General features: G+C 30.6%; 1 protein-coding gene across 1 annotated transcript in view; it reads left to right on the top strand.

The window, feature by feature from the left end:
- Stt3B (catalytic subunit 3B of the oligosaccharyltransferase complex) overlaps positions 1-12,761 on the top strand; it is a 35,206-nt gene that overhangs the window by 6,231 nt on the left and 16,214 nt on the right. The window contains exons 4-10 of the mRNA XM_076510428.1: positions 231-319; positions 3,507-3,595; positions 6,066-6,131; positions 8,562-8,661; positions 9,332-9,430; positions 10,212-10,358; positions 11,894-12,097. Coding sequence (XP_076366543.1) covers positions 231-319; positions 3,507-3,595; positions 6,066-6,131; positions 8,562-8,661; positions 9,332-9,430; positions 10,212-10,358; positions 11,894-12,097 — 794 coding nt within the window. The remainder of the gene's footprint in view (positions 1-230; positions 320-3,506; positions 3,596-6,065; positions 6,132-8,561; positions 8,662-9,331; positions 9,431-10,211; positions 10,359-11,893; positions 12,098-12,761) is intronic.

Below are 12,761 nucleotides of genomic sequence, written 5' to 3'. Positions count from 1 at the left end.
AGGAATTGAGGCAAGTGTGAAGAGGTCCTTATTGAAATTATCTGAGTAAAAGGAAAGGAAGAGTTATATTTATGCTTAAAAATATAATTGAAACTGCCATTCAAATATTTTCAGAAATGTAAGTAATATGTACATATATTCTTTCATTGTCCCAATGCTTAACTGAAAGGTCTTGATGAAATATGATACAAAAGTGTCATTTTAAGATTAATATTTATTTTTGCCAACAGTGGCCTCACAGCATTAGCTACATATTTTTTGACAAAAGAATTATGGAGTGAGGGAGCAGGGTTATTTGCAGCATGTTTTATTGCAATAGGTAAGTCATCCTTTTTCTATTACTTCTGTAGTGTATTTGGACATTGATTGAACATATACTGCTATTTATGTAAATAGTTTACTTTTGTAAAGTAAGACCCACATTTTGTATATCTTCTGTTTATAGGATGCTACTTTTTTCAATATTTGCATGTCTCCATTTTAGCTTAGGTATAAACAACTGTACTACATGTATGTGGTGTGTGTGTGTATTGAGTTAGAGAATGACTTTTAGAGGTTATAATCATGACTCGGAATGTGCATACTCAAGATGAACAGTGGATACTTGTGTGCAGTTGAATGTCAAAAATGTGCTCTGGCTTGATATTTTGAAGGTTATTCACACAATACTCTGTGTAAAAACCCCAACTGTAAGGGGATATGGAAAGCTTTTGGATGGAAATTTTGAAATTTGGGACTCTGCTAGTTACATATTTGGTGACTAAGGATCATTTCTGGTTAATGGTCAATAAGTTTGTTAAACTTCTCTGAGCACTTAAAGAATGGGTCATAATGTATATATAAAAAAAACACACAAATACTGCTTAATGTTCACTCGGATGTAGGGAATTATAAATTATGAATCTTAATTTGTCATTTGTTTGTTAAACAGAGCATTTTGATTTGATTACATGTTACAGACCTTTGAGTTCTCTGGGCAGTTCAGGTGTACAATACTAAAATTAGGGGTTTGATTCCCCTTGGTGGATACAGCAGAGCCTTATGTTGCTTTGCTGTAAAAAAACAAACATATGGACCTTCAATTTTGAAGTCCATCCTTTTCTTTATTTCACTTTTTTGGTGCAAGATTGAACTGTTGAAGCAGACATTTAAATTTGTGTGAAAATAATCATAGATTTTATATATTCTAGTCATTATGTACCCAATTTAACCAATAAACAACTTATTTGTTTAGCAAAAGTTGCTAATTGTACATTTAAATATTGCATCCTAAAGTCATGTGACTTAGTGCTAAGTGGTACTTTGGGTGGAAGGCTGAAACAAGATGGTAGCTTTGAGCTCATTTGCTTGGTTCACCAGTGTGGTTGAGCTAAATCAAGTTTGTTGAAAATTGTTTTGTTTAAATGTTTGTGTAAAGAATGCATTTTAAATTGGAAAATCTAATTTTTACATTTTAATAACTATTATAGTGTCATTAATAATTAAATTGTCAAGTGCATGAAACTCTTACAGAACTTAGCCAGTGACAGGACATTTGGTTAGTGTTTAAATTTATTTATACATCTTTCACTGGGATAGTGAAGCTGGGCAAGAACAGAAGTGTGTGCACACGCACACAGAGTTGGACAGTTATCTATCAGGTCATCCCATAAGTAATGTCATTCGTAACACTAAGATTTAAAAGAATGGAAAAGAACTCAAATAACAACTTTAATCAATTATGTATTTTCCATCACTTTCAATAACAGTCTGCCAACATCTAAATAAATTTTCAATATCAAGCTTATAAAAATCAGGTAGTTTTGAGACAAAGAACATAGGCTATTTTTAATTCATCCATAGAAGTAAATTGTTTTACATTCAGGTGATGTTGCAAGCTTCTGAAAAGATGGTAATTTGAAGGAGTGTGATCAGGAGAACAAGGGGCAGGGTGGGGAAGTTTCTTCCAGCCAAGATTTTCAGTTTTTCTGGAAGTAATCCTAGTGGTGTGAGGACGTGCATTTTCATGGTGGAAAATAACTCCTGATTTGCTGAAACAGGTCTCTCTCTCTCTTTTTTTTTTAGTGCAGTTTTCAGTCCATCCAGTTGCTGGCAGTATCTCTCAGCACTGATTGTCTGGTTTGGTTGTAACAACTCAATGTATTACACTACCTTCATCCTACCAAACACTAAGTGAAACCTTCCAAGGGTGCAGGTTTGCTTTTGGCTGTGGTGTAGCTGGTTCTCCTACACTAATCCACTGTCAATGGCACTTAATATTTTGATAGTGCCCATTTCTCATCTCCAGTCACTAGGCAGTTCAAAAACGAAGTTTGAAGTTCACGAGAGTGAAGAGATGTACAGATTCTTTTTGTTCTCTCAGATGAACAGCTGACAACTTGTAATGCTTGTTTTTCCAACTTTGAAACTCTACCAAATTATTGTAAATATTGAATGACAGTGGAAGGAGTTGAATTGAGTTTGTGCTAATCATTCAACAGTTACAGCACAATCCTCCTCAAGTGTTGCTAGAAATAGGTCATTATCAAACTCAACAGGGTGCCCAGTGCAAGCTGCATCCATCAAAGTGTAGTCACCAGTTCTAAACTTATTGAAACATCTTTACTTCCTCACATTCAGAATGTCATTACTGTACATCTCTTGAATGCTTCTCATAGCTTCGGTTGCACTTTTCCCTTTTTATGAACTTGTAAAACATTATATGCCTTGTGTGCTCCTCTGACAGCTCCATGATAACTGGGGCTTCTAAAATAAATAAAACAAAAACTAGTAAAGAAACAAAATGGCTTACACTTAATGTCATAAAGTCATCCCATGTAACTTATAACTTTGAGAATAACTTCATTTAGGGAAAAAATATGCATTTAAACTTATCCTGTTCCAAAAAATGACATTACTTATGGAAAGACCTGATATGATACATTTGTTCTAAAGAAAACTTAAATTTTCTGTTTGATGATTATCAGTAATGATTCACAAGAAGTCATGAATTTTTTGGTTTTGCAGTCCAGTGATAAGGTAAGTTACTCAAGATATCATTCTATACTTGTCATTGATATAATACCATATCATTTTCCTGATGCAGTTTATGAGAATAATTCAGTGATGAGAGGTAAGTCTACCCAGTTGTTTTATTTCAAATTGAGATTCCACCAATTTTTTTTGATGACCTGCAAGTGGAAGTATTTCTGTATCTGACTTTGTTCAGTTTGAATGGCTCTATTCTTCTATTGATAATGCAACATAAATTCACAGTAGTTTTTAAAATAATTGTTATTGTGTAAAGAAATGAAAACTACAAGTAAATTTTAAACTTATTGTCATGAAAAAATTATTTTTTTAAACATAGTGGTAACAATATATGAGAACTTATTTTTTTTACAACATTCAAATTTCATTACATACAGGGATATGAACACCCATTTATTCATTATTCTGGAGAATATAAGATCTTGTGTAATAAAAAAAATATTCAACAGAAACACTAAGTGTTATTTCTTGGTTAGTTCCAGGATATATTAGTCGGTCTGTAGCAGGAAGCTATGACAATGAAGGCATTGCTATCTTTGCTTTGATGTTTACTTACTACATGTGGGTAAGTTAACTGAAAAACTGTTTATGTTTTTTGGCTTTTATTCAGGGCTGGACAACTTGTGTTTTTGTATCATGATTTGTAATTACGTTACACATATTAGACATCAGTGATATAAGTTAATTTTTAAATAGTTCTGTTATATCCTGGAAATTAATGGGGATTAAAAGTGATTTTCATCATTACTGGTTATAAGTGTCAGTAAAACTGGAACAATAAGAATTTCTATACTTAAAGCTTGAGGTAATTTCAGTCTTCTTTGAGGCACATATATAACTCTATGTTGAAAGTAATGAATAGCAACATATGGGAACATTGAAAGAACAGTTAATTGGCAAAAATACTTCAAATAGCATAATTAAAGAAGGATGTAGGGAATTGACCTTTGTTTCATTCAAGTACAAATTTCAAAGCTTTCCAAACAAGAATAATTTTGAACAAGATTTTCATTTTAAAATTAATTGTAATAGCAGAGTGATAAAAACTGTTCTTGTTAACAGTACTGAATTTGTTTACGAATGAAAAGACTGAAACAATACAGTTGACAAAACCACTTGTTCAGAATTATAATATTCATGAGTCTGGGCTCTGGGGCTTAATGAGAAAATCAGTTTTGTAGACTTAAGGAAACCCATAATCTTATAAAGCTTGTTCAGAAGAAATAATGCTTTTTAACTTTTTTATTGTTAGAAAAGATAAACTGTTTAATGTTAAGCTTGTCAAGAAGAGCAGAACAAAGGTTTCAAATCCATAATAATAGCAGAATATTCTTGCAGATTGTAATAGTATAACATCAGTATCATGCTTTACAGGTTGTAGAGTATTAATTTTTGGGTATTTTAAATTAGATTTTTATGTGTGAAGTTTTGTAATGTGAAAAGTTTTAATAGATTTGTAACAAAGTTTGTGCATATGGGGTTTTAGGGAGTTCAAAATAATTCAGTGGAAGTTGATAATGGAGATGATTTATAAGTTTGATTAATATGTGAGAAATAATTATTTCTGAAACTTGATATGTAAATGTTTGTTGGAAGCATTTAAAATAAGTTGTTTTAATGATATTCTTTAGTGTACCTCAGATTTTAAACTTTGTTTTTGAAATTTGATAGTTTTTATACACTGTGCTCCTGTCTTTTATTGGCTTTTAATAAATGTGCTTAGGTTAAATCATGAAACAGTCTTGAAATAGGTTTTTTATTGTTATGAATGTTTTTCATAAAAGCAGATTGAATATCATTGAATAAAGTAAAAGAAATGGAAATTTTGAATTGCTAAGATAGGAAATTACATATTCATATGACAAGTCAGTATAGAAAAGAAAGAATTGTAAATTTAAAAGGAAAAATACTCCAGTTTGTATCCATTTACCTATTTCTGTGTCTTTATATTCCCTTTGCTATGCCCTTGAAGTCCGAAAAACTTTATTTGAAGAAAAATGCCTAAAAGTAGATTTTTTAGCTCAACTATGATATTGAAGAAAATGCTGTATTGGTGAAATTGTCAAAACATGGTGATGAAGCAAAAATAATTAAAAATATGCAAGTAACACTCATAGTAGCAGATATAAGACCTTGGATCTCCTGAAGGGTCAGTACTGAAGTATTCTGTCAAACATCTACATTGTTTCATTAACATTAATTGTTACCTCTATGCCTGTTTTACTAAAGAATATTTAAAAGTTTTGATTTTTACTGGGTGGAAAGAGATCCTAGAAATGTACAGCTGTGCCTTCAAATTCTTGAAAATATGAACAGAAATGTTTTTAAACACTTAATAAAGGTAAAGACAGCTGGAAAATAATCAGAAAAATAAAAATAAAGCAAGAATTAGTTTCTGTAGCAGTGAACTTTCTATGCAATCATCTCAGACAGCTGCTAAAATGTGTTCTGTTAGCTGGTGTACCCATTCAATGCACAGAAAAGACTGACCAAAGGAGAGAGAAATAATGGGCTAGACCTGAATGGTAGTCCCCTTGTGTTACAAATGAGCATCCTACAGGTACATTTGAAGTCTGATAGAGATTAGTAAAATAAAATGAAGAGCACGAGGAGTGTCTAGAGGAAGTGTGTGTGTGTTAAATCCAAACACCCTTAGGATACATGGCAAGTATGGTTGGGATCAAACAAAAACTGAGTGAAAGATGGATATACAGACACTGTAATGCCTGGGTAGTGAGTGATAAGGAGTTATGGGCCAGACCAAACACAATCTTCTGTGACAGTTCTCAGGAGGATATAAGGGTACATACTAAATTTGTTGAGATGGTATGAAATAGAAGGTTGAGGTCAAGTAAGAAAGCAGAACTACCTATGCCACTCCCTGGGGGAATCCTAAGGATACATTCAGGTTTGATGACAATAAGTTTAAGTTCCACAGTTAGAAATGGACACATACAGACTTATCAAATAATGTGTTTTAATTAATTGTACCAATATTTCAAGGAATTTATTTCTTTTTTTAAATTATTTTTAAGGTACGAGCTGTAAAAAGTGGAACAGTCTACTGGGGTGTAATGGCAGCACTTGGGTATTTTTATATGGTAAGTTTTACAGTTTTCCTTCTATAATTACAGCAACCTGCAAAAATGAAATTCTCATCTAGTTTGTTTGTTTTTTGTATATGTATGTATATTTCACAGTTGTGATTACTGTGTTTACGAGTATGTAAACTTTTTTTAGTAAATTTTAAAATCTGTTTAGCTGTTTAATTGCAGGCACACATGGTATTATCTTTTTAAATTTATTATAAGCTGTAAATTTAAGTGATAGGGAAGGAACTTATATAATAACTGTTTGACTGTAGACTTAAATATTAGCATTTAGAAAAACTGAATAATGTTACTGTATCCAAGAATATAAAACACATTTATAAAGTGACCTTTCTTGGCTGTGTTTTAGTGGTCTTCTATTTTGTAAAATTGCCACATTTCAATTACATTACGTATGTATATACATAGGTAATATATTAACCTGAAACACTACGTATGTATATACATTATTACTATTTACAAACAAGTTTTAGACTTATTTTCCTAAAAACATAGAACAGTAAGTACATCAAATACCTTATAGTTATGAACTTTGTACTCATTTGCTGCTTGTTGTAGGTTGCAGGATATGAAACAAAATAATTTTGTGAAAGTTTTATACATTTTGAAATAACCAAAATAACATTACTATATCAATACCATAGAATTCCACTATAATTTATCAAACTTTGACCTGAATACAGCTTAGTTACTAAATATGAAATATCAAGCTCACTAAAGTTTCACCTTACCTTTTCAAACCTAAACTTTCAAAGAACAATTTTAAAACCAGAATAACTTAATTATGCTATGAAATCTGCAAGGGGACCTTCTGAGCTTTCAGTTTGTTATTCACATGTTGTAGATAGAAGTGAGTGTATATAAGCTTACTTTTCCGAAAACATAAAGAGGCTGGTGGGGCCACTGGATTTGAGTCGGTACGTGTAATATTTTGGCAAATAGAAAATGGGAGGTTTTTATTTCATATTCTAGCTTATCAATATTAAACTACTTTTTGTTTGTTATACCAATTACTGTAGCAAAATCCTAGCTAATAATCCATATCTTAATACAAGTTCTTAATTATACAAGCCAGTATTTAAAAAACAAAACAAACTGAATCTTCCTAGTGTGGTATGTGACATTTTCTGTAAGTATCTTCTCTCTCTCTGTCCACCACCCCTCCAATAAGTGGAAAATTAAATTTAACTTGCTCATTATACAATCACCATTTTTCAGAGAAACTAATTTTTATTCCCTTTATTTTTGTTAAGTTATCAAATAGAAAATCAGACCACTCCTATCATGTCCTTTCTTTCAGGATTTGTTAATAGTTCTCTTACGTTTAATTAGATATTATCTATAACCAATAGAAACAGGTTTTTCATATATAAAATGGTATTGTATAGTGTTGTCTTTTGAATAGATGCCAGAAAAATTATGATAGTTGGGGAACTGTCTACTTTTTGCATGTTATTATTTTGTCTTCTTTGGTGCATTATTTAATTAAATAAAACGTTAATGCACTATCATCAGAAAAAAAAGGGGGTTAAGTGTCATTAACAGTTGTCACTAGAAAAAACAATATTGGGTAAGTATTGTATTTCTTTTTTTCATGTTTATTCTTTATTATTATAAAAGTAGCTAAAATAGAAAAGGAATGTTTTCGGGTTAGTTAAGATGAGGTAAAATAAGTAATAAAAAATGTTTCATGAACCATGAATGTGACTAGCTTGTTGTAGCTCTTGGGTAATGTAATGTGAACTGAACATTGCCCAAGTGATTTACAATTTACAATGATGTGGATAGTAGTGACAGTTCAAAGGGCAACAACAAAACAATAAAAATTAATTGTAAATAGATGTATATTCTTATGAGTTTAAAGCTATTTAGGATAAGAGTCTAGTTTTGTGCTACCCTTGAAGTCATTCTAGGAAAAAAAAAGTAATTTAAATTTTGATTTTTTTGGGGTAGGGTTAAAAGGTAAGTCATTGGCCAACCTTGTAGAGAGTCAGGGTTCAGAAAATAATAGATAAAATATAAAGTTTTACTGAAATAAAATATTTGAAATGCATTTAGGAGGCTTGAAATCACTCAAATTAATTTTAAAAATTTGCAGATGAAGGAAGGTATTTTAATTTTAACACAAAATTCACTTTTGCACACAGACTATTCGAAATGAACAATCAATATATTGGTGGACAAACCTTTATTTTAGTTTATTAAAAATACTTTGCCAAAAGTATGATTTTTGTGAAAAACTTGTAATGGTAACTGAAAGACTACCAAATTCTGTGAAAATATATACACGATATATTGGTAATTACAAGTATTGAAACTCTAAAGACTATACAAGTACAGAGGTCACGTGGTTGGTCAAATTGACTGAGTCCACACACAGAGTTAAAAATTTAAGTAAAGTTTTTCTCTTCATTTTTTTAGGTATCAGCGTGGGGTGGCTATGTTTTTATAATCAATCTCATTCCACTTCATATTTTTGTACTTCTTTTAATGGGAAGATTTTCGCAAAGGATATACATAGGTTAGTGAAAAGCATTTTAATTATAAACAGTGCAATGTGTTATAAACATTATTTATTAGTTAATGTTTAATGTTCATTTACACTGTATTACTTAAATAATATTGTGGATTAAGGTTTTCACAAACAAATATTTGTTTGATTTCTGTCAGAAATTTTATTTTGTTAAATGTTTGTTATAAGGCAATCTTTCTTGGAATAAATATGATGTGAAGATATTACTTTATTTTCTACATGTGTTGAGAAACTAATCTTTTTATGTTTAGTTCATACTGTGTTATGATGCAATTGAATGTGTAAGGCTAAACTGAAATTGTACCGTAAGCATAATTTAAACTGAAGATTTACTATGAAGTAATATTTGTGTTGCAGTATGTGCACTTTCAGCTAAACTACTAGGAAACAATTGCTTATAAATTTCCAATGATTAAACTCTTGCATCTGCTGAGTCTACTGTTATGTTCTTCATTCATGTCACATGTATTTAATTTATTGTAGGAACAATCTGTCAGTTTTTCAGGAGTTTCTTGTTAACTATATACATGTAACATTCTGATGTGTGACATGCATTTAATGTGTCACAAATTCAAAGTATTACATTGATTTGAAGTTAAACATTATCCATTGAAAGAAAATGTTTTATTATACTATGATAATTTTCTGTGTCTTCCAGCATACACATCCTTCTATATCGTAGGACTTCTGTGCTCCATGCAAATTCCTTTTGTTGGTTTTCAGCCTGTAAGGACAAGTGAACACATGGCATCAGCAGGTAGACTAAAATGCTCAATTTTATACATTTATGTAGTAGAATGTACCAAGTATGGCCTAGTGATTAACATGCTTGTTCTGTGGATGTGAGAGTTCATAGTTTCTCACCCGCTTATGCAAAAACATGCTGCATTTTGAATCTATGGGTGTATTATAATAATGATTGCTAAATCCCACTACTGTGTCAGGATAAAAATAGGCCAAGAGTGGGTGCTGTTAGCTTGCTGCATTTCATCTAGTTTGCCGGTTCAAAGTTAGGAGTGGTTTGGCACAGATTGCCCATGTATGATTTTGTGTGCAAATTCTAAAAGTAAACAAATTATAAGTTTTGCAATTTTTGTTGTTGTTGTTGTTGTTACACTTGGCTTTGTTATGAAAGATTTTGTCTTACAGTTACAATGAAAATAGCTCTTCAATTCAAAGGGGAGCATAACAAATGTATATACATATAGGTTTTATTTGTATAAAGATAAATTTTGTATATTAACAACATTTACAAGATTAACAAACACTGAAGTGTGCTCAAGAATTTTATTAGTAAAATAAAATTTGTATTCTGTGTGAGGAGAAACCAAATAGATAAGGATTCTTACATCTATCCAGCACTCAGTAACTAGTTATAGAATTCAACTGTAATACTTGTATTTTTGTTTGGCAAATAACCAAAGCTTCATTGTAATATACTGGACAATATTTTAATAATTGCATACATTTTTGTTTTTTCTTTTGAAGATTTGTGCATAAAAATGCTTGAAATTTACAGCTGCCATTTTTGCCCTTAGGTGTCTTTGTCCTGCTGAATGCGTTTGCCTTCTTAAAATATCTTCAGTCATTCATGTCACGATCTGAGTTCAAGTCTTTATTTCTGTTTGCCACAGCTGCAGTTGCAGGGATTGTTTTTATCAGTGTTGTTATACTTACATATGCAGGTATGATCTTTCATATACTTACATTATTTTGTAATCACATGAAATTGTAGATTTGTTTTTTGTTAAACTTTCATGTTGGTTAATGCCACACATTTGTCAGTACTGTGAAGAAAAACTCAGTTATCCATATTCCAGTATTTGTTTAAGCTTGAAATAAATGCCATTGCACTGTTAGTATCACTTACAAATTTGAAAAAAGTTAGAAAAGTAGCCCCAATCAAAATTAAGCCAACTAAAAAAATTACATATAAATCTTTGACAGTATCCTTAAGCTACGTCTTTTGTTAGAAGTAGAACTGAAAACTGGGGCTCTATAGTTTGTAATCCAAACAATTTAGACTATTTGTTCAGAAACATTGACCATAACCTAAATTGTTTTTTTATTTACAAAATTTGTCATTTACATAAGAAAGTGTGTAAATTATTAGGAGTTTACTTCAAAACTATCCACTTACTTTAATCATTTTATGAATTTAAATTTTTTTCACTTTATAAGAACTGTTAAAGTTTGTGTGGGAAACTAATTTATGAAGCAAATCTTAATTTCTCTGTACAAATTATCTTACCAATAGTTCTTACCAGTTGATTGTGTTAGGCTTAAAAGCTTAGTAATTCATCTTTTGAGGTTTGTGATTGTATCTGCTGATGAAAACTATAAAATATTTTTTATTGCACTGTTTTCATAATAGAGAACACATCTGAACATAACTCAAGGTTTCTTTTAGTGATAGTGTTATAGGTAATAGTTTAAATAGTGTATGAAAAATGAGTAAAACTGTTTTCTACAATAGCAAAAAAATCAGTAACATGATTAACTGTTTTGCTTTAGAAATATAGATGTAGTTGATTTTATTCTATGGCTATAAGAAATGTTTTGCAATAACAAGTAGGTGATAACTTGTTATAACACTAAGAAACAGAGGTAGTATTGTCACTTCAAAGTTTTAATTAAAATGCATTTAGAACCATAATTAAATATTTTGTATTTATTTAACATCTTTTATAAGTATTCAGTTGTGTGTGATTGAAATCATGTGAGACAGTTACAACACCATTTTGTATTTTTGTTTTCTTACTGTATCTATATCTCTTGGCTGGTTTGGGGTGAAAGGCCTCATTGATACTTGATGTGGTTTATATATAACATGTTCTCCTTTGTTTGGACTCACAGCTTCTTAAATTCATATTTTATGAATTATAGTGTGATAATTTATCACAAATAAAGTAAGGGACAAGTTTTATGTTACACTTGCAAACTTGGATTACTCGCATGTTTTCATAACCTATTACTTACGTTAATTAATATTATGAAAATAAGTCCTAGATCTAATAGTGCATTGCCAGAAAATCTTATTGCATTGACAATTTTGGCACTTGCTTTCAAGTGTTTAATTTGTGCATTAGATACAATTTTTTTAGATTATGTATCATGCTTATTTTTTGTTGTAATGATTTTGAATTAACATTTGTGCTTGATTGTGTGAAATATTCATTCACAACCATTAAATAGGATTACATATTTTATAACAACATAGGTTATATAGCCCCTTGGAGTGGGAGATTCTACTCTCTATGGGACACTGGATACGCCAAAATTCACATTCCTATCATTGCCTCAGTTTCGGAGCACCAACCAACAACGTGGTTTTCATTTTTCTTTGATCTACACATTTTGGTAGCTGTCTTCCCTGTTGGTCTGTGGTATTGTATCAAGAATATTAATGATGAGAGGGTATTTAGTAAGTATTTTGTTTTACTTTATGGGTATTTAGTAAGTGTTTTCTACTTTGAGTGCTTAGTAAGGACTTTTTTTACTTTATGGATGTTTAGAAGTAAGTTTTCGTTTTTTACTTTATGCAATAATTTGAGCATTTTAGGTAAATTAAGTCTTGTTTTGAGCTTTGTATTTTTCCAGTGATATTATCATATAATTTTTTCATCATACTTATTACAGATTATGGGTGAAAGGGAAGAATGAATTCAGTCATTCCATTAGATATTCTTTTTTGTACTTTATCTAAGAGTTAAACTTGTTTTTCAAAGTTCACCCTGTTCCTCTGTTTTATTGTAAACAATCAACCTTGTTTGGGCAATCAAATAGCTGTTGTTAAGAGGCTCTAATCATGTATGTGTGATGACTTTGGTGATGCATTATTGTTTTTCATATTACTTTTTTCCTATTTAATGATGTTGCAAAGACAAAAGTCTTAAGGTTAACCAATTCAGAACAAATGGTGCCTGTTTATACTTACACCTACATTGTAGATATTACTTACATAAAAATACTGCTGAACTATAGATATCCTACTACAGATTTGTTTCAGGTCAATGCATTTCGTATTTAACTTTAACAGTAATGCTTTTTAGTAGTTTAGCAAACACTCCACCATAGGTAACCATTTA

Source organism: Tachypleus tridentatus, chromosome 7, assembly GCF_004210375.1.
Source record: "Tachypleus tridentatus isolate NWPU-2018 chromosome 7, ASM421037v1, whole genome shotgun sequence".
NCBI lineage: Eukaryota > Metazoa > Arthropoda > Merostomata > Xiphosura > Limulidae > Tachypleus > Tachypleus tridentatus.
The sequence above is the reverse complement of the archived record's forward strand: the minus strand, read 5'-3'. Positions and strand labels throughout refer to the sequence as shown.